This window comes from Schistocerca nitens, chromosome 8, assembly GCF_023898315.1.
Source record: "Schistocerca nitens isolate TAMUIC-IGC-003100 chromosome 8, iqSchNite1.1, whole genome shotgun sequence".
Taxonomy (NCBI): domain Eukaryota; kingdom Metazoa; phylum Arthropoda; class Insecta; order Orthoptera; family Acrididae; genus Schistocerca; species Schistocerca nitens.
Window position 1 is genome coordinate 61227153 of NC_064621.1, and position 22463 is coordinate 61249615.

The window sequence follows — 22463 nt, forward strand, 5'->3', positions numbered from 1 at the left end:
TAGGCACCCACCAACATGGTACCTTCTGGTACCCTAAGAACCCTGAACAATGTAAACACTCCCCTACAATATGCCAGTCTTCCAGGATATGGCCGTGATGTGCACAAACTGATCTGCTTTCACCATTGCACCCATGCGGGAAATGTTGTCAGTGACGAGTGTGTCCTCCCCAACTGCTCATTGTCATGCAAGACTTCACGGCCTTTGCTGAACTCTCAACACCACAACCTCACAATTGTCGAAGTGAGACAGTTTTCCCCAGATGTGGGTTGCACTTCCCTGTAGGTCTCTGTGTGTTCATTCCTTGCTCCATGGAAAGTGAATCACACTAGGTTGCTCTAACACCGTGGATTTGTGACGTGCATTTGCCATTTTTGACAACTGACAGCTGCGCCATGTGGCAGAACTACCGGCAGTTAAGGCTGACATGAACCGAGAAAGATCCAAGGGTGGGAATGGATATGTTGACTTCGCATTTACAGGTGTAATTTGGCTAGGAGGAGAAGGAGAAGAAGAAGAAGAAGAAGAAGAAGAAAGTGGGGTGGGGCAAAGACTATCTCTTTTGCCATTGTAATATAAATTTAATTTTGGGAAATCTTTTCTGGATGCATTTGTCTGGTGTTCGGTCTTGTACAGAAGTGAAATGTGGATGATAAACACTACGGACAAGAAGAAGATAAAAGTTTTGGAAGTGTGGTACTGCAGAAGAATGCTGGAGATTAGATGGATAGATTGTATAAATGATGAATCAAATCGAGAAAGAAAGAAATTTATGGCACAACTTGACTGAAAGCAGGAATAAGTGGATAGGACATGTCCTAAGGCATGGTCGAATAGTTATTGTAAATGAGGGCAAAAGCTTAACTAGAGTAAAATGTTTCAGTTGGATATGGGTTACAACAGCTGTGCAGAGATGGGTTTTCATGGGATAGTGTGGAAAGCTGCTTCAAACCCATCATTATTTGTGACCTGAATGTGATGCTATTTGTTGGTAAGCTGCAACATGAATTACTTCCCGAAACGTATGCAAGATAAATTACACAAACAGAATCATGACTGACAGCAGTAAATTCTTTGGACTGAAAACGTCAGCAAAAACAAGAACATCACCATTAACATCAATGTGAAACCCTTAATGTCAACCTTAGTCCTCATCTTATTTGTTATCTGTACTAAATGTACAGTTTATATTTGTTAAAATGAGATGCAAGTTTGTAGTACTGCTAATTCCGTGTTTGATGTACTAACAAGTCTGTTTTTGTCATTTATCACCTGTTTGTCATTTATCACCTGGGATACTTACTTGTTGTGCTTAGAAAAAATAAATTGAATTTTGATGCATGAGGAACATTCATTATTTTGTGGAATATAGAACACAGAACATGAGATGCAGCAGAGGCAGCATTCCCTTATGTTCATCTTAGTTTCAGTTTAACATGGGATCATGAAAGCAGAATAGTCAGAGAAATTTTATGCACATACAGGGAATGTGTCTCAAAATGATTTAATCAATTCCACTTCCACATAAATATTGTCCATATTCTGGACATCATTAAGCTTTAACACACACAATTTTTATTTTTTTTTTATTAGAAATCACTTACATCTGTCACACAATGTTTTGTGAGATCAAGTGATTCATGGCTAGTCAATCATTGCACAAAGTTTGCTTCAGCCAATGAATGCTGCAAAGATTTGGATTGCACACTTGCAGGAAAAGTAACTATTGACTGAACGTGCTTAATTTTCTGGTTGTTTGTTGACACAAAACTATCAACCATTGTTTTGTGGGACTGTTACTACTAACAAAAAATAATCAAGGGAAGACAGAAACATGTGTAAAAGTAAGTGTATGTTAACAGTAGCCCATGAACACTGACTACGTAAAGAATTTGGTAGGGATAAAACTGCACTACGTCTTAGAACTGCTTCATAATTGCTGATTTTTGCCTACAAAAAGCTTAGCACTCACAGTTAATCAGATTGCATGAAACTCTACTGAGATACTGTAATGCATTCTAGATTCTGCTGAGTTTTAGAAGTTCCTTGCATGTCCCACTGATCTTGAATCTTCTGTTTTCCATTTTCCCGTTACCTATTCAGTAATATTCTTAGAAACTATTTCATGATGTTCTTCAAACTTAATTCTTTCATTTTGTTTTTCCTACTTCCAAACTCCACTCCATTCCCTCAGGTTGCTTTTGCTTATTACAGCTAAGCTGGAATATGTAATTATAGACAGAGCACTAGTAGCATAATATTAGCCTTGTCTTAACATTATATATATCACACTAACTAGTATAAGTTAAAAGATAAATTTATATGGAGAAGCCAATTTCGTTTAGTCACATACTGATCCAGAAACTACAGTTCTTCAGATACAGTTGTGCAGTCAGCTGTTTTATCATATGGTAAAAACAAAATAATAAAAAAAAAATCACTCAGCACACCGTCAAATAGATGTAGATTTTTCTTTTCTGCTGTCAGTCAACTATGTGATACCTGAGAAGAAAAATTCATTTTTAATTGTGTTTGTGTGCTTTCAGTACAACATTTTCTTATTAGATTGTGAAGCAAATGGGATTTGTTATTTTTAATTTGGTATTACATTGTGGTTGACTGAACTTGGAAGTTCACCTTGAAGAAAACATGTCATATAAGCACTCAACTTATTGCTAGCTGTATTTCATATACTGATATGTTTTGGAATGCAAAGGATAAAATCACAGCACATCTGATGTTGAAATATTGATTAAAGCTTTACTGCTATATAACTTTCAGGTGAATTTCTAGCAGCTAATATTTGAAGAGCCATTTAACTATGCCAAGAACATTTTGGATACTTTTAAAAATTGTGTTAATTTGAGAAACCTGTAGCAAGATAGATGAAAAGCACCTGGGGCTGTGGTAAGGACTACAGCAAAACGTATTGTAATAAAATGTGACATATCTTCTGCTTGCAGAACAACTGTTTATGTAGTGTGAGGTGAAGGGGAGGAGTGATGGCAAAGGGCGAATGAGTGAACACACTTAAAATTAGCAGACCAGAAGAGACATAAGTATACAGTGGGAGAAAGTAGTTATAAAAGTGAAAATAAGTAGAAAAATGAAGAAAACTAGCAAAATACATATTTGAAATTTGTATAAAATTAAATGTACAAAAAAGTAATCAAATTAATATTATACTGGAAAATTTTGTGTCAGACACAAGCAGTGGGGGCAATAAAGATGATTATGTTATCCTACTGGCGCGACCTGACCATAGTGTGAAATGTAGAAGTGACACATGGATTACATAAGTAACAATGTGTAGAAGATCCATGTAGAAAGAGGTGACCTATTGGCAGAACATACACTAAGGCCCAGCAATCTAGAGAAAATAAATCTGGGAAAATTTTTATGTTAGTCGAAGAACTGGCTAGTAGGTGCTTTCATCTCTCTAAATACAGTTTAGCCTTCATATTTGGCTTTAAATGCTGATGATTAACTTAGAGCTTGCACTAGAAAATACAGTTACTGTTATGTAATATGTAAATAAGAATTTTTTTGCAGTACGAGGAGTAAATGTAGTCTTAGTTGGTGCCTGTCATGCCATAAGTGAATTTCATATGTATTTTATATTATGGTAGTAAATGCTACATGTACATTAGATTTTCTGTAGTCTAGAATCTAATCCTTGTCTGTTCTTTTTTTCTCTTCTTCTTTCTTGATTGCAGCTCCCAGTAAGTTTTCAGTGGTTTGTGCAGTTACTGTGTGTGTGCACGCACTTCTAAAGTTCTGTGCACATCATTGTATAGTGTGCAGTACACTAGAAGCCTGTGTGTAGAAAGTAGCACTATGTTTGCACACTGAAATTAAGACATAATATAAACATTTTAATGAGAATTTATTTACAGTGTTATTAGTTGTTTAGTGTCAGCACGGCACATTGTATTGACCAAAATAATTAGATGATGCTTCCATTTTGAGCAGTTGGACTTTCTGGACTAATGAGCGTAGTGGGAACACGTGAAAAAACCTGGATATTAAGGACCTTCAACAAACCATCTCATGGTACAAAGGAGGGCAGTTTGTATAGCCTATAGCAAGTTGTATTTCTTCCACCCAGACCACTCTTGATCTTTTAAGGGATAATAACTTTACATTTAATATGAAGTATGGGCTATTATAACGGTAATAACTTGCTTACAGTTCTTACATTTCACTGCAAATTTATTTTTGGGGCCATAATTTGGTGCAGATCTTTATTTACTAATAATAGTGTCCCAAGGTTGTCACATATTTTTGAAATGGATAATATGATGCAAGCGGTATGTAATTACACAGAAGTCGGGCTTCATTCTGAGCAATTGCTACACTGCAGGAATTTATGTTGTTGATCTGTACTTCAGAATTGGGAAGTATTTTGCATGTGGTTGGTGTGAAGACATTCACAATTGGAGAACTGTGTTCATATTGATGTAGTAATTCCAAACATGGCATTTCTACCAAAATGGCAGCAACTCAGCATTAGTAACAACTGAGGCTACCAGAAAACATGGAGGGCAATGATATATCCTGCTGAAACAATTATTGGACTAAAAATGACAAAATAATTTGTTCATGATGCTTGCAATTTAAATTGAACATCCATACCTACCAAATCATAAAGAAGACTAAGATTTAACAAACTGTCAACGATGAGGCCGTGAGAGCTGGCCGGTGTGGCCAAGCGGTTTTAGGCGCTTCAGTCTGGAACTGCACGACCGCTACGGTCGCAGGTTCAAATCCTGCCTCGGGCATGGCTGTGTGTGATGCCCTTAGGTTAGTTAGGTTTAAGTAGTTCTAAGCTCTAGGGGACTGATGACCTCAGATGTTAAGTCCCATAGTACTCAGAGCCATTTTTTTGGGGCCAAGAGAAATGGACCACAAGCTTGGATTGGCAAAGGATGAGGAAGGAAATGGGTATGTCTTCTTAAGAGGAACCATCATGACATATGCCTTAAGTTAATGGAACAAACTTTGGAAAGTATAAACATGGATCACTGGATGAGGGGACTTAAACCACTGTCCTCTCAAATGTGGCACCATGTCTTCACCATTGCTCCGCCTTGCTCATTACAGAACAGTGCAGGAGCAGACAGCATATGCAGAAGAGTATGCAAACAACAGTACCTTTGCTAGTCAGTTGGCAAACATTTGGTAGAAAGATGGGGCAGAAAGGTGAAATTGGCATAATCTGTAAAAGGGATGATGATGACGATGACGACGACGACAATGACTACGATGAGATTGGAACAATTACCATAATGAGTGGCGAAGTGTACTTCCATGTCATTCATGTAATGAATGTATTGAGCTGAATTACATACTGCCCTCCTGTCCATGAAGTGATGGTATAGGGAATATACCAAAATGTTATGTATTGTCCCCTCCCCATTCATAAAAAGAGCACACACACACACACACACACACACACACACACACACCACACACACACACACACACACACAGTGTTAAGGGTTATCTGTGTAGTGTGTTTTCTGGCTATTTGGTCCCTCATTTTCGTGACGATCTGTTTATTTCTCAGTTCTTAAATGTTTTAATGTGTATCTATTTCTTAGGAGACTACGTTAAAGCCATTGATTATCAGTGCAGGTTACACAAGTTAGATTATCTGAATCACGTAAATGTATAATGTCATTGGATGAGCAGCTAACAATTTCCAAGCAGCGCTTTCACTCCCAGTTAATATCATAATATCCCAAATGTCATATGATAAATATTTTGTATCTACCATCTTTATGATGATAAGAAATGTGTTCAATGCTATGTGTCCCAGTGACATTGTATTAATTACCCAGGGATATCTCCCACCTTCATAAACTCCCTCCCCTCATATCCTGTCCGTCATCTTCCTGAGGCTCAGGTTTTCCTTCAGCTGTTCCACATTGTCGTTAATCTTGCCCTGCAATCTTCTATTGCTAAGCAAGACCTTGGTTTGCTGCATAAGTGTGTTTGCACAATGTCAAGATAGTCTGTTCTGGCAATAATGACTGATCCTTTATCAGTACATTGATTGTATGCATAGCACCATCAAGCACTTGCACCTCATTCACCAAATCTGCATCTTCTTTGGTATTTTGGGTGTCCATTATACTTACTGTACGTTATAGATACCATCAGCTCCCAATTTCCCGTCTCAACAAAAGCTCAGTGTTGATAATTTTGTATTTAGTCAATGAATTTCTGTGTATATAATTAAAATATCATTACATGACAACTCTGCTTTTTAGATCAAGGCAACAATTTGGAAATATTTATTTGTGAATACTGATAAGTACATAGTATTTTACAATGCCGTGCTATTTTATTCACTGTAATATGTGTAACTTTGTTTAGTGGGGCTTCTTTTTTATCCTAGAAACCATTTTACAAAATTTTGGATAAAAATCACCCAGTATTATTACAACTTTATCGTTTATTATGGGAAACTATACACTACATGGAACACAGCAGCATAATGTTCTACACTATAGGTGGATGCTCCAGACAGTGTCAAAAGTTTTGGTTTTCCTTCATTTTGATTTGTTATCTGATTTTGTAATAAAAATAATGAAGGATATTTTAATTTACTGTGCTAGTTTCTTGTGAATGTAAATGTTTTTAATGTACCCAGTTTCTTATAATCACATTGTGTGATGCAGGCAGCTGGCTTTGATGTTGTTGTGTTTCCAGCTCTAATTCTCATTTAATATGAGAAATTGCACAGGTAGCCTAAAAACTACTACAACGGTTTTGATTAATGTCTGATAATTCATAAATAGTTTGGACAAAAGTCAGGTTACTTTGTTTGGTTCTGTTTTGGTTTTATAAGAAAGTTTGAAACCAGGCAGTAAATGTGGCTGTAAAATTCACTTATAAATGATTGTTTACTAAAGAAACTGGAACTGCTAGTATCATGGTGAATGAATGTCTGGCATTTTAAAGTAGTAAAATGTAAAATTAAAATTCTTACTGATACTTTTACTTGCATATCTATTGCCTCTCAATAATTTCATTTGCTCAGACAATTAGTCACTTTCAGTGTCATAATTTCTGCAATGATAATTTTACCACAATTTGGACAAAAGATTTTTTACTATAAAATAGTTATTAATGAAATGAAATTATTCAAAGACTTATGGAATACAACAGCATAAGTTCATATTCCATCTGTCATAAATGAATCTTGAGTTACAATGCACTAAGTTAATATTCATAATCATTCAGAAATTTATTTTAAACAAATTTATGGGATCACAAAGTATTGGAATATTCACACTGCACCTGTTCACAGGTTTGTTAAGACATACATGCATATAAGGGAACAAGTGCATGTCTAAATTACTCACAAGCTCCTCATTTCACTCAACATGTGAGCCTTGCAACACTAGCATTTTGTTAATCCTCTTTCCTTGGTGATAACCACTATTTTTCTGTTGTGAGTGTATTATTGTGAAAATCTGACGTGTGTGTGTGGTACTGTTGAGGGATACTCACTTCTGTTATGTGAAAGGGAAATTGAGAAGAGAATCAGAAATTAAACAACATACTAGTGGTGCATGTGCAAAGCAATCTTTAATCCAAAGATTGGGTTAACCACTACAATGCTGTACTAGGCATGACCCTATTGGAGGTGGCATGGTATTGCCTTGCACTCAAACCTTCAAATTGATCTGCAGAGATGGTTATAACATGTATAGTTTAAAACTAACTCTGACAGTTTTTGCAACATGGCATATTTTAATCATTGCCAGAGGTGAAAGAAGTGATAAATGATAGAAACAATATTGTAGGACTGACTAAGATTTAACTGCACACCTTTCCATTTGTAGTATGAAGTTTAGCTACTGTACATGTCTCGCACACACGGGAGCGCGCACGCCCACACACACACACACACACAATACTTAACTGCAAAAGTTCATCAGATGTTCAAGAGCTCAGAAATAACTCTTTGGCTAGTTGCTATCTAATTGTTTGTCATTTCTGTCTTCCTAGATACAGTTTGGTTTGAGGGTATATCTCAAGTGACAGCAAAAACTGATTTCATTGTGAAATAAGAGGGCATAGTAAATTTTATTGAGTTTAGCACTTGACCTTTTTTGTGTGTTGCATACTACTTACAGCAAACTGACAGTAATAGAGGCAGTTCGTAATGTATTGCTCTTTGTAAAACGTCAGGAATGCATGTAATTTGTCTCACATTTGACCTTCACTATACTTCCAGAATTACACATCACCAGTGTGTGACATCTCTTAGAAATAGGCTTGCATATATGTTACATTTGTATGCTAACTTCACAAAAGAAGTGTTTACTTCAGACAATTCATTCTTAAATTTTCTCATATGCAGTAAATCTTGAGATATGTGTTTAATTGACCACTTGTGTTTTGCCTGTCATTCTATTTAGAAGCCTTTCACACTGCAGAAATTAATACTCTTCCTTCCCACTCATAATACAGAGCACGCCAACAGTGGACTTTTCTGCAAATCCTGACTATGAACCAGAATTTAAGTTTTATGATGGCAGCCTCTTGGATGCTGTCAGACAAGGGGACCAGAATGCACACAACTTTTTTCGTTTGCTAGCTCTTTGTCACACTGTAATGCCCGAAGAAAGAAATGGTGAGTAATTTCTTACTTAGCAACATGGTTAACCTTATACAAAATCTTAGGTGAAGCAATATATTAAGTTAAGATACTTTTATAAACCTAAATGTAGGCAAGAAAGAAACTGTTGCAGTAAATATCAATGAGCTACTTGAAAAGTAGGTTGATGTAGGCAAATGTGACACTCATTATTATGAAGTTATTCCTCATTTTCAAGTGCTTATGGATTGTCTTATTGCATTATTAGTTGATTATTTTATTTAATTGTGTTTTAGCTTTTCATCTAGTAGTGATGGCCTTATTTGTATATTTATATTCCATGATCCAGTAGTAACATTTATTTTTGACTGTATTGAGAAGACTGTCCATTACACATTGGGGAACAAGTAGAATGTAAAGTTTGAATGTCAGACACAATTAACTTTATTTGCACAGAGCATCAGTATCAAAAAGAGATTACATAACATGTCACCAACAATTCGCAGATAGAATGCATTGTGAGTGTGTTGTTTCTGTGGTTCTCCACATCCTCCCCATGCTGGTCTACCTCCAGAGGTATCACCAGCTGCTGGACAGGTCTAGTGATGTACGTCCCATCAGCAGTCACAAGGATGGCTGTGCACAGGATTCTGTCTTTGCCTTCTTTCAGCTCCTGTACTCTTGTCCTCTTCCACAGATGTTGTGAAACAACTGCTACTTGTAGAAGTAGAACATCACCAATTTGGATTCTCACTGCTACTCCATTCAGGCATTTACCATAATGAATGTTCCACAAGAGCTTGAGGTGCTCCTTACCCCAGCACTCCCAGAAATATTCTGCTGTTTTCTGATGGAGTTTGAATTCTCTTGTCAAGTCTGCTGTCGTCAGTGGCTCAGGTCTGGTCGACAGTGACGTAAGTCTCTCTCCCTCAAGGATATGTGCTGGAGTTAGTACTCCATCCTCAATACTGAAAATGGGTCTTGAGTTCAGGGCAGCTTCAGTATTTATAAGCACAGTGTGTAGCCATTCTTGGTTTATAGTTGAGTGTCTGAATACTCTTGAGATACCTTTTCTTTGAGTTGACCATTCTTTCCCAGAACCCTCCCCATCAAGCCAAATGTGGAGATATAAATTTACAAGTTACACCTTGTTGAATGAAGTGTTTGTGAGTCATATCAGCGGATGATGTCGATCACAGTTCCAGTATTTTTTTGTTGGCTACATGGAATATTTGAGCATTGTTGCCATAGATGGTGCGTGGAGTGCAGTGTCGACCAGTACATTTTTGTGATGCACTGCGGACTACCTCGGGTGGGTGGCTCCAATCACAGTGGAGGTAAATAGTGCAACATACCTTTTAGCACTGGTATTTCTTACTTTGGTGTATAGCAGTCCTGCAAAATCAATTGTCATCTGGTTGGCTGGCAGTGCAAATTCTGTTTCTTGACCGGTGACACTGTGTGCTATTTTACATGGTGCAAGATACTCATTTGGACAGAGACAGCACCATTGCAATAGCTATGGTGGGCCGTGTCACCATATGTCCATTGTACCTGGAGTCTGAGTTGTGATTCATCTAGATAGATGATCCACAGGATTATCTTTACCTGGGCAATGCTACCTCTGGAATGGCGAGGTGTACTTTTGAATTTTCATTACCTTGTTAGATGTAAAGATTTTCCATGTTCTAGGATTACCATTTATCCATGCAACTGTGTTACCATGGAGTCAATCCAAAGAATTGCCTTGCTTACATCTGATTGGTAGCTTTGCAGTAGTAATGTAGAAGTCATGTTCCTATCAATACAGTGTATAGTTCCAGTTGTGGCAACATAATCCTTTTTATGGGTTTTGTCTACTTTTACTACACCTTAATTGAACAAGGGACTTACTACTAGCAGTTGACCTAATATACAAGACTATGTTGTATGCTCTCTCTGAAGCATCACAAAAGATGTCAGTGACTGTGGTCCTGGAATCTTACACCCACCTTTTTACGTAAATGTGTGATGGTTTTGGAAGTTCGGAGATTGAAGTAAGCCATCGAGATCCAAGTATGCCAACAAACGGCAAGGTGCTGAGGCAAGAGTTGATATCTTTAATATTATGGTTATAGTGTTATTAAGCCCAGAGGGTCATAGCAACTAGTGGTTGCTTGTAGTAAGCTCATTTTGATGATGGCCACAGTCAGAGGTATTTTGCCAATAACTTGGTGTTGGCCCATACAGAACATATTGTCTGCTGTGTTCGAGTAAACTCCCAACACGTACGAAGTTTTTGTGGGCTCTTGTCCTTCAGATTTAATATTGCAACTAACTGCTGGGAGTTTGTTGCCCACAGTTTAATTTGATTCATGAGTATGGTCAGTTTGTAATAAGAGTTATCAGTCCATTCTCATCTGCAGCACATCCTGAAAATGTTTCCATGCAAGTATTGTGGTCTAACAACAAACTTGCGGTAGAAAATTGTGATGCATACATGCTTGCCTTCTCTCAGAGCCACTGAACATAAGAACAGACTACATTTCAGCCAAAAGGGAAGTCTTTTTAAATTAATACATAGCTGTCCTTCAGTTGCCATATGCTTCATGTATGCCATGCTTATTGTCACTTTACCAGAAGAATATAGTCAGCTCTCTGTCATCTGGGTGGAGGACTAACTGTAAAAATGCTTGTGTAATATCTGTGACAGTGGCAAAATGCCACAGTTGATAGAGCAAGAGTATTGAGCACTGTGTTTACTTCAAAAAGCAGGTTAGGTCTATTTTCTAAGACATCATTAAGTGAAGGAGAGCCCTTTTCACGTGAAGGTGCATTGAATACGATTTGCTGTTTTGTGCTTCCATGTTTTTCCCTCCTTATTATTCAATGAGGCAAATGAAAGGAGTTGGTCGAATTCTGGGGTGGGGCTACTTCGACTTGTTCGTTTTGGATGTAGTTCAACATCTGAATCTCGTACATGACACGAAGGGCATCATTCTTATCCAGATGTCTCTGCAACATAAGTGAAAATTTTTCACCATTACTGAGGATATTTGGAAGAATGACTCCCAATGTTTGTGGAAGATAAACTACTTATTGTTGATCCTTGATAGAGTAGTAATTGTGCAATTCCTCAGTATTCTGAATCTTTTATACTCTTTGCATGATCTTGATCATCACATATCCCTACTGCCTATAAATCCCAAAAATCATGACTGCACTGTCAGATGCCTGGTTACACAGCAGGGTGATGAGGTTAATGACAGTTCAGTCTGCAGAAATTCTTAAGCAGTTTGCACCAAGAATCCATCCGTATTTCAAAGGCAGTAATGCCAGTGATTGAGAGACATGTATTGGTGCTGTGTCCTTAACAGTTCTCCACTAATAATCTGCTCTGATTAGTAACTCGATGGGAAGATCGTCGTATCCTTCTGCTAGTCAACCATTTGCAGATTATTAATGTGTTTCATTTTGAATTCTTTAGGTACCTACAGGTGTCTTAAAAAGGAATGAAAACTCTCAAATGCAGTAACCTTAAATCAGCACAGCTACATACACTTCTCAATGCCAGTCAGACCAGATGTCGAGAGTGTGTTGTTGCAAATGAAGACTCGAATGCATCGATTTTCAGTGGATGGGTTGCAGTGAATTCTAGTTTTAACTTATAGATCAGTGATGTTCTGATAAAACTACACTTGCTGCCACGGTATAGAATGCAGTGTGTGAGTCTTTTTACTCCTCCAGTGGGCCCTATTGCACACATGTGGGTTGTCTACAGATGTGTGTCTTAAATGCTCAGTGTTCACATTGCTGATGGAACTGTGTTCAACAAGAGGATCTGATACAGTAGAATGTTTCAAATTTGTTCAAACCAACTTATGATTACAAATATTTGCAAAAGAGGCAAAATGCTTTTCCTTTCTTCCATCAGTCTTTTGCTGTATGGCCTTGGTTAACACATTCTACACTCTTATCCCTTGTCTTCAGTTGTGTAGGTGAACTGACAATTTTCCATAAAATGTAAAGAACAATTACACAACAGTGAAGCATCTTACTGGCACATATTGAGTGTCATTTTAAACCCCATACATTATCGATTAGGGAATAAGCTTGCATATCTTCACATCAGCACTGGTATATATATTTCATATTTTATGACAAAAAAATGATTACATGTAATTTACACATAATTTACTTCTTCAAATGGTAGAAGGAACTGCTGTAACTGCAGCTTCCTTAGAGTGATGGTGACAAAGGCCGAATTATTGAGGCGCATCTTGATTATCTGGAAGCCATCCCGCATCTATCATTTGATTCCCCAGAGCTTACAACTTAACATTTATTGGATGTAAAAATCACATCCAGGCTGTACAGATGCTAGGGGAGAACATAGAACCTAATAGTTGAGCGTTTGTGGGTATGTGAAGTTGAACACTGTGGTCTTCGTACCACCATCTGCTTTCTTTCCTGACCTACTTGTTAGTTTCTTTCTTTTCTTTGTCAGCTGCAGCTACCTAGTCCTTGCTAACATTTTTTTATAAATTCCACAAGATATGTTTTCCGTGGTGACATCCTTGTGCAAAATAAAACTATTCACAGTAGACATTGGGGAAATGTGAAAGAAAAGTATTTTCCACCAATTTATTGTTTTTCTTGCAAGTGGGTAGTAGCTGGTTAGCTGGCCAACACAGTCTTCACCAGTCTTGTTCATGTTAGATTATAATAATGTTTAGCTTTATTGTTCATGTTATACCTCTTTTTGAAAATGCAGAGACATAGCTTGTTGGTAGGCCCTTTCTGCTCCTGATGGCAGTTCTGATAGCGAGTGTCTTCAGATGTTCCTACAACATGTTCAGTAAATGCACACTTGTAGATCAACTCCTGCTAGATCTAGCATTCTATCTGTTATTTATATCCTATAGCTTGCAGTCGTGTAGCATGCGGGCAAAACAAGTTTCAGCAAATGGAAAAGCTGCACCCGTACAAGATGCAGAAGACATCTGCATAGCCGAAATGTGCGTGCCTGCATGATGCATGGGCATAGTGCTGAAAGTTTTAAGGCAAAGAAACCATCTATTATTCAATCCCAAAATCTTGAGGTGATCATGATCATTCTTTACTGTCTCACAATCTTGAGCCCAGTGAGCACGGTGCTTACAAAACACACAGGAGAGTTGTACCTTCTGTACTGACTTATGTACTTTTGTCCTGGCTTAGAGCAAACACTGAAGGCTACTGTAGGTGGTACAATGCTAGTTAATGTAAGAGCTTCCCCTTGAATGCTTTGTGTTGTCAGCGCCCATCTACCTGTTCTGACAAGACTTACATTAGTTTCAGAATGTTCCCTTCTGATAATAGTACTCTTTTAGGTATAGATTATCCAGCACTGACATAATTATGTCCTCTGGGAAAGCACAAAACATTTTAGGAACTAACACTCGACAATTAGGTTCTGCTTTCTCCCCTAGCATCTGTACAGCGTGGATGTGCATTTTACATCCAATAAATGCTAAGTAGTAAGCTCTGGGGAATCAGATGATAGATGCGGGATGGCTTCCAGATAAAATGTGCCTCAATAATTCGGCCTTTGTCACCATCACTCGAAGGAAGCTGCAGTTACAGCAGTTCCTTCTACCAAACTCTTGAATTCCCCTTCAAGATAGGCTCTAAGAAACTTGTGTATATTGGCAATTGACAAGTTTGGGTCTGTGTCAGTGGAAGATTCAGATTGTTCCCAGAAGTGAGCCTAATGCTCAATGTTACTAGAGACTGGTCCTAGCTTAATCTGTGGTAATCATGACTACATAGAAAACCCCAAAGTCATCCTGACAGCCCTGATGTCAGAAATTCTTTCCTCAATATTGTGTTTAGCTTTTAGTATTGCTCTTTTCATCAAGTTTGTGTACTGTTCTAGTGCTGAAGCACCACCTTCATACTCTACTCCAGCAAGTAAGTCTTGAATAGTGTAATCCAAGGTCATCAAATAACTTAAGTCTCCTGAAGGTGACTACAAACAAATCATATATTTTTAAATAGGCTTGAATCAACTAACACATATTTGTGGGAAATAAAAAAAACTGTTTAAATCCTAAAATAACTACTTATTGGCATATTTCATTATTTCTTTATTTAATATGATGCAAATGTGATTGTTTGATGAAAGATTGGATAGCTAGTGTAATATTAAAGTAAAGTGATTTTGGTAAAAGTTGGAAATTGATGCCTTAAAGAAAATCAGAAATTATATACTTCTTATACAAGTTATTGTTACCATTAAACCAAACAATATAAAATTTACAGTTCTACATTTTACAGTTGTTATGCACAATTCTACAACAAAATTTGGTATTTCATAGTCCATTTAATCTTTGTCTTGGTTGTTGTTTGTGACAGGCAGCTTCGGAATTTCTTCATAGAAAATTGTGTTCTTCAGGCAGATAACACTGCAATTTTTCCAAGTATTTTATTTTACTGAACTTACTCGGAACCTTTTCTGATGAGTAACCTAGTTTATTTAGCACAGTCAGTGGACCATGATGGAGTTCCAGAAGAAAAGTGTGACTAATAAGTTCTTTGATCATTGTAGAAGCTCTAACACAACCCGATCTTGTACCATCAAAATTAAAATGTGAAAAAGTGCTGAAAGTTACCTTTCCTTGTCTCCCACTCTTAGTTTCTTCAGAAATTCTGGTTGTTCTGTTACACAGTGACCACCATGACTTTAAGTCTAATATCTCAGTAGCACCAGTTTCTTTAATAAGAAATTTACCTTCCTTCAGACTTGTAAGAACCACCTCTGTAACATCGTGCACAGTAACAGTTTGTCCTTAGGTTCTTTTTTATAATGCCAAAACCTCTATCTCAAGCAGAAAACTGTGCTCCCTCACTGGAAAGTATTGTTGAATTTTGTTGAATCTCCCAGAATTGTTTACTTACAACAGAAATTTGTTGAGGGTATGATTCTTATTTTGAGCTTAGCAGTTGTTTGAAAAGAGATGTTCGATGTATTCTTTTGGTATATCCCTTATGTATCCATTTATAAATGGCGACACTTCATTAGGACTTTCCTTTCCTTTACCTTTGTGATAGACTTACATTGTGCTTTTGTCAGTCTTTACATTGTGTATGCAAAATACATTAACAGTAAGTAGCCTTAAATAAAATGCATCTTACACTGGAAGTTTTGGTAGGAAGACATTCTGCACAAAATTGACAGACAAAGAAAAAATTTCGTCTTCTAATATCTCTGCTTCAGATTTCTTATGTTGAAGAGCAATGTAAAATTTTCTGCTCCTCTGCTTATGGAGAACCAGCTCAATCACAGCTCTGCCCTTGCTGTATCCTTTAATCGTGTAGACTTACATTTAGCTTCTCACATGTGCAACAAGTCTGTCTTTGGCCTCTCAAATTTATAATTAAAATAGTCGCTGGAGGATGTCCAGTAAAGATTACAATTTACTTTTTCTCGAGGGTGTTTTTCGAGGAATAATTTCCACATCACCTTGATGTTGAGGTTGGCACTTCAGCAGTATCTTGTTGACCTACCTACATAATGGGATTCTTTCCACACAAAGGGTGATATATTATCTTGCAGCAAATCGTCCACCACTGTTAGTAGGCTTTGGGAAATATGCCTTCCTCTCTTCTCTTCATGTGTTCTGCTAGCAATGTAACAGACTTTCATTATCTGGAAGTGCTTTGTGTAGAATACTCCTGTAACACAATATTACTGAGATTTGTTGGAGTAAATGCTACTGGTTAAAAATGGTCTGAATTTACAATAGCAGACCCATTGCAGAAGAGTGGAACTTAAAAAATGTGTTGTACATAGAACATCCATCTCATCTAAATAAAAACATAGTACACACAAAAATAAAGGACACATGCCGATAACAAAGAAACATTAAATCATTCACATTCTCTGTACACAGTATGCTTTTCAGTGAGCAAACATTCATCAAACAATATTGGTATAATGTGATTTGGTTACAAAATAAGATTGTGGAAACATTAGAAGTTATGGCTAGGATTTAGGTGGCATAATATATGAGGGTTGCCCAGAAAGTAACGCACCACATTTTTTTGCTCAGCCAAATACAATGCTACAAATGCAAAATATATATTATATGAAGTGTCCTGAGTGAGCCCGCCAAGTTTCTGTCACTTCTGACTGATAGTGTAGCTGCAGGACAGTTTCAAAATGGCATCTGTAGGTGATGTACATTACAAGCAATGTGCCATCATTGAATTTCTCACTGCAGAGAAAGAAACTGCAGGGAACATTCACAAACACTTCTGCAAAGTCTATGGAGCATCTGCCGTTGACAGAAGTACAGTTATTTGCTGGGCACAGAGAGTGAGGTCATTGGAAGGCAGTTTGGCGGAGCTCCATGATTTGCAGTGGTAGAGGAGACTGTCCATGGCTGACACACATGACCTAGCCCCTTCTGACTTCCACTTGTTTGGGCCATTAAAGGATGCCACTAGTGGAAGACATTTTGAGGATGATGAGGAAGTAATTCACGTAGTGATGCCCTGGCTCCACCACCGGGACAAGGATTGGTACCGAGAAACCATACATGCCCTTGTTTTGTGCTGGAGGAAGACCATAGAATGGGATGGAGATTACATGTAGATAAAACACCATTCTTTCATGTGTTTAGTTCTCATTATGTTCAATAAAGAATTGTTAAAGAAAGAAATGTGATGCATTACTTTCTGGGCAACCCTCATATTATTCATTTACTAAGACAATAGAAAAGTAGCTACTTATTTGCAAGTGAATCCAGGCTTTTTTGCTGGAATACTTTCCCCTCTGTGATTCACATATGTTTCACCTCACATCATTGCAGATTTGATTTTATTGGCTTTATTACATTCTGGTTGATTAACTTTCTTTCAATTTTTTCGAATTATAGCCTTACTCTCCAATATTATTGTCGCTTTTGGAAGCACACATTGTATGGTAAAATACTCGGTAGATGCTAAAGGCAACATATAATACAATGCACATTTAACGGTATGGAAAACAAGGACAACAATCAAATCCCCACAGTTGCAGCATATTGTTTGTCAACACTGCCAATGACACCATCTAGTGGTGTGATTAGAAAGCATTGCGGATTTGCAACATCAGTTTGTGCTGCCACCAAAGTTTTATTTTCAAGGGAGCATGAGTCAAACCATGATTCTTCTTTTTTAAAAGGGCAGGAATAATTGATTGATGCTACTATAAAAATAACTGTTTTTCAGTATCTCATAAAATACACAATAACTGGTGGACAGAAACCCTTTTAATATCAGTTGGTGCACCTGTTTATGAAGTATCTGAAGCAGTAGTAAATTAAAAATCATCAAATTTCTAACTGATGCTCCTTAAAAAAAATAGAAGGTTCAAACATTTTCCACCTCATTTCTATGCTTTAAGTCATGAAATGAATTTGTCTGTTGAAGTGAGCAACATTGGAACAATGCATTCCTCATCTAAGTTTTAGCTTGGAGAGACAGTCTACTGTTTCAGTATTCGTGGCCATGATCTATGATAGTACTCTGCAAGATTCTGTGTTGACCTTCTCACTAGGAGTCAACTATGTTTCGTAACAACCAATTATCCTCCTACATTCTACTCATTTGTTACTTCAATTTACATGCAAAGATATCCCGCCGTGGAGTCACTGTGTAGTCGCTTGGAATCAGTGTGCACTCACTTGACTTGTTACTGATTATTGACATCCTCGTGATTCTGAAAGTTCCCACCTGTGCTGCTGCCTCCTGGGTTTCAGCACCAAAAATGTCGGGAAACGATTATAATGCGAAGTTTGAACATCGACCGAATTAACTTTCTTTGCACAGAATATCTGTACCACAGAGAGTTTACACCTCATGACACTGACAATTCAGATATAGTGCATTGCAGAAGAGTCATTTCAACAATTGTCCACTATACTCATGAAAGTAGAAGTAATACAGAGACTAAGGCAGTGTTTTTGTAAGAGGGAAGAGTTGTGAAGGGTACAGAATTGAATTCATAATTAGCATTAAAGAACCAGTATTTTTAAACAAAGCTCTGGGCATGGTGGCGTTTTTGTGCTACAGGTCTTGTGGAGAAAACTATTACTAGCCGATCATTTTAAAATTTGTGGGGATGCTGCAATAGCTTAAACTTCTGTCTCTATCTTGCCGTTGAGGACTGACGTGTGGAAATTTAATATTGGTTTTCCTCATACCAATGTGAAAGTTATCAGTTATTTTTAAGTACATAAATTCTGCTTTCAACATGAGAGGCAAAAAAAATTGCAATGTAAAGTACTTTATTAAATATATTAAGTCTTTTAACATAATGAAACGACATACAGTGCCCATCACAATGCTTTAATAACTATAATGTAAGTATTCTGGACACTTCCTGTGAGGTTGAAGAACAGTAAACTAGTAACAGAAAGAAGTAAATATTTCAGTAAGTGATTGGGTACAGCTGTTTGTTCTATAGTTGATTTAATATAGGATCATAGTGTTCAAAAATATTCAAAATGTATAAGTTTAGTTCTTCTAAAAAAATTTAGAATGTCTTTCAAATAAACATAACTGTAACAGCAGGAAAAGTACCCTACCTTGAGGGAGGAAAGAGGATTAGGTTTACGGAGGTTAGAAAAGAGCAGCAGCTTACTCACACACATTGATGAGAGGGACATATCTACTCTCTATATGAGGGGAGACAAAAATGGAGTGTGAGGTTTCAGAGATGGAAGAAGGTCAAAGATAGTACTTTGGTAAGCTCTGAGTCAGTTTCAGTCCAGAGATGGTAGAAGCTCAAGATCATAGAGAAAATAAATAAAGGATAGGTACATATTAATGGAGTTAACTCCAGGAGAGTGGTGAGATGTGAAGATATGTTGGCGTACGAGTTGCCATCACTGGGGTTCAGGGAAACTAATATTGGGTGGGCAGATTTAAATAGTCTGTATTAAGTAATAGGCACCCATGTCCCTCGAGTCATGTTGTGCAACATGAGCAGAACTAAGTCTTGAGTGTTCTGAAGGTAGGCAGTTCTTCTATATGTGTTCAAGCACTCAGCCAGTTAATGGTGATCATTCCTATGTAAAATTCCATGCAGTGAATGAGTAAACAAAATATTTAGTTTCAGATGTTTCTCTGCCTTTCATATTCACTTGAGAGTCACTGAATGGGCACAAAACTACTGCCCATATTTGGAATGCTAAGTACTTAGTTGCTGAGCATGCTCTATAGCGTGAGTCGAGGGACCTGAGTGCTTGCTGCCCAACATGAGCTCTGGATCCTCTCATCTGGTGCTAGCTGTTTTTGAACTTCAGAGATGTCACATTTTTCTCCAACATATCCTCACATCCTGTCACTCTTGTGGACTTAAACTCTGTTAACATGCACTCCAATTAATTCATTTATCAACTCAGTTGTTTCCTCTCTTTTTGAATTGGTTCTCCATTCCTCCCCCCGTCTTCTCCCCTACCCTAACCTTCCTGTTTCATTTTTCTCCATTTCTTGTTCTGCTTTCCTCCTAGTTCTCACTTGCAGTATAAATTGCATTCTCATTTCTTTCCTGTTTATCTACCTTCTTTTCTCTATGTCCTTCTATCACCTTACTTTCCTCATGTACTCGCAACACATTGATTCATCTTATCCAGCTGTCTGAGTGACTTGACCCCTATTGCTAATTTAATTCCAACATACCTATGTTTCCTCCCGGAGGAAGGAAAGGAGAGTTCTTAAAGCTAAGCTATTTGTACCTCTGTCTGTTGACAGTACTTAAAATTTCACGTTCTGAAGGTAAGTACTGTGAAGCAATTTTGTCTTTTGTAATTTTATTGTTTCCACAGGTTAATTTTTCCCATTGGAACAAATAATTATGACTCTATGATGGAGGCATAGAGAAAAGGGCAAAATTTCGTCCTCTCCTCCACCGCCTTCCTTGTGTACACTATGTTGATTTTAATTTGTAATGTGTGCCCTTTAACCCATGTTACTATCTTCTGTGATTCTGAACTGCAGCCTCCACATCTTACTAGTTGCCGAAGGCAAGTAAAAGTTGGGACCTGTGGACACTGTCCTACATAGGCAACAGAAAATTAGAATTAAGTTGTTTGCTTATTTATTTGCAGGGAGATTAGAGTACCAAGCCCAGTCTCCAGATGAAGCAGCACTCGTATCTGCTGCTAGAAATTTTGGTTTCGTCTTCAGAGAGAGAAGTCCAAACAGCATTACAATTGAGGTAAATATATTCATTTTAATATTTTTTGTCAGGTGTTTTTGGAACTGTGGAGTTCAAACCTGAGTAAGTGTATTAGTATTAGTCTGTCGCTTTGTTTTTTCCGAAACACTGAAAAAGTCTCGGTTAAGTTACTAAATTTTAATACTACGAATATGGGCTTTGCATAATATCAATACAAATATAGAAGATCTAAAATGGTACTTGTAAATACATAATGCCAATTAGATGTGTTGTGAATTGTGTTTTATTCATCTCATGACGTACATTTGCAATCCGTTTGGTCTGCATACAGGAGATGTGTCAAAAATTTATAAAATAATTACAATGATTTTTACATTGATAAATAATAGAACTATAATAAATAACAACACTATAATGCTATTTCGTGGAACGTGTAACACATTGTACCCAGCTCAAATTTCCAGTTTGTCCCACATGAATTCATCCACTGAGTAATAACACTTCAGTGTCAGTACCTCATATAGCTTTCTTTTAAGTGAACCTAAATTCATCTGTATCAGCTTGTTCCCTTTTAATTTATTACAAATTTTCAATCTCGTGTATTGACGTCCCTGGGCATACAGTCTGAGGTGGAGGATGGGGAGCATAAAATTTTCTTTGTTTCTGGTATCATGAGAATGGGCAAAATGGTTTCCCTCAAATAATTCATGTCTGGTGTACAAAAATATGATAATCTCATATATGTATAAGGATGGCAGAGTTAATATTTTAGGTTTTCTAAATAATGGTCGACGTGGTTATTTGTGATTTACAGTGCCCATATTTCATATGGATTTTTTTTTATCCGCACCATGTTTGAGTTACCCCAAAAAAACAATACCGTACTTGATAGTGGGAAAGTATTTGTATGGAGTGTAGCCATGTATGGAAGTGAAACATGGATGATAAATAGTTTGGACAAGAAGAGAATAGAAGCATTTGAAATGTGGTGCTACAGAATAATGCTGAAGATTAGATGGGTAGAACGTATAACTAATGAGGAAGTAATGAATAGGATTGGGGAGAAGAGAAGTTTGTGGCACAACTTGACTAGAAGAAGGGATCGGTTGGTAGGACATGTGTTGAGGCATCAAGGGATCACCAATTTGGTATTAGAGGGCAGCGTGGAGGGTAAAAATCGTAGAGGGAGACAAAGAGATGAATACACTAAGCAGATTCAGAAGGATGTAGGTTGCAGTAGGTACTGGGAGATGAAGCTAGCACAGGATAGAGTAGCATGGATAGCTGCATCAAACCAGTCTCAGGACTGAAGACAACAACAACAACAACATGAGTTTTTGGAGATTTCTTGAAGAGATTGTAATAAATGTGAGCACTGCACACAATACAATGGAGTAAAAGCTGAAAATTTGAATTTGAGTACTGATGTCCTGTGTTACTTATAGAAGTTCATTGTCAGTGGAAACAGAATGTTGTTAATATTAGAATTATGATTATTATCTTTCCTCTTATAAAGATGAAAACCTGTCCTGTAGAATAGTATAATAATCGCACAATTCTTATGAGTTCAGAATGTCTTTGTGGATCTTTTAGATTTTATTTCATACAGAAAAGAGAGATGGTTAAATTTAAAAGGAAAAGACTAGTGTTGACAAACACAAA

The 22463-nt window shown here is 37.2% G+C and overlaps 1 protein-coding gene across 3 annotated transcripts in view; it reads left to right on the forward strand.

The window, feature by feature from the left end:
- LOC126198433 (phospholipid-transporting ATPase ID) overlaps nucleotides 1-22463 on the forward strand; it is an 896650-nt gene that overhangs the window by 744086 nt on the left and 130101 nt on the right. For all 3 annotated transcript variants that reach the window (XM_049934743.1, XM_049934741.1, XM_049934742.1), the window contains 2 exons: nucleotides 8488-8650; nucleotides 20731-20840. In XM_049934743.1, the coding sequence (XP_049790700.1) occupies nucleotides 8488-8650; nucleotides 20731-20840 (273 nt within the window). The remainder of the gene's footprint in view (nucleotides 1-8487; nucleotides 8651-20730; nucleotides 20841-22463) is intronic.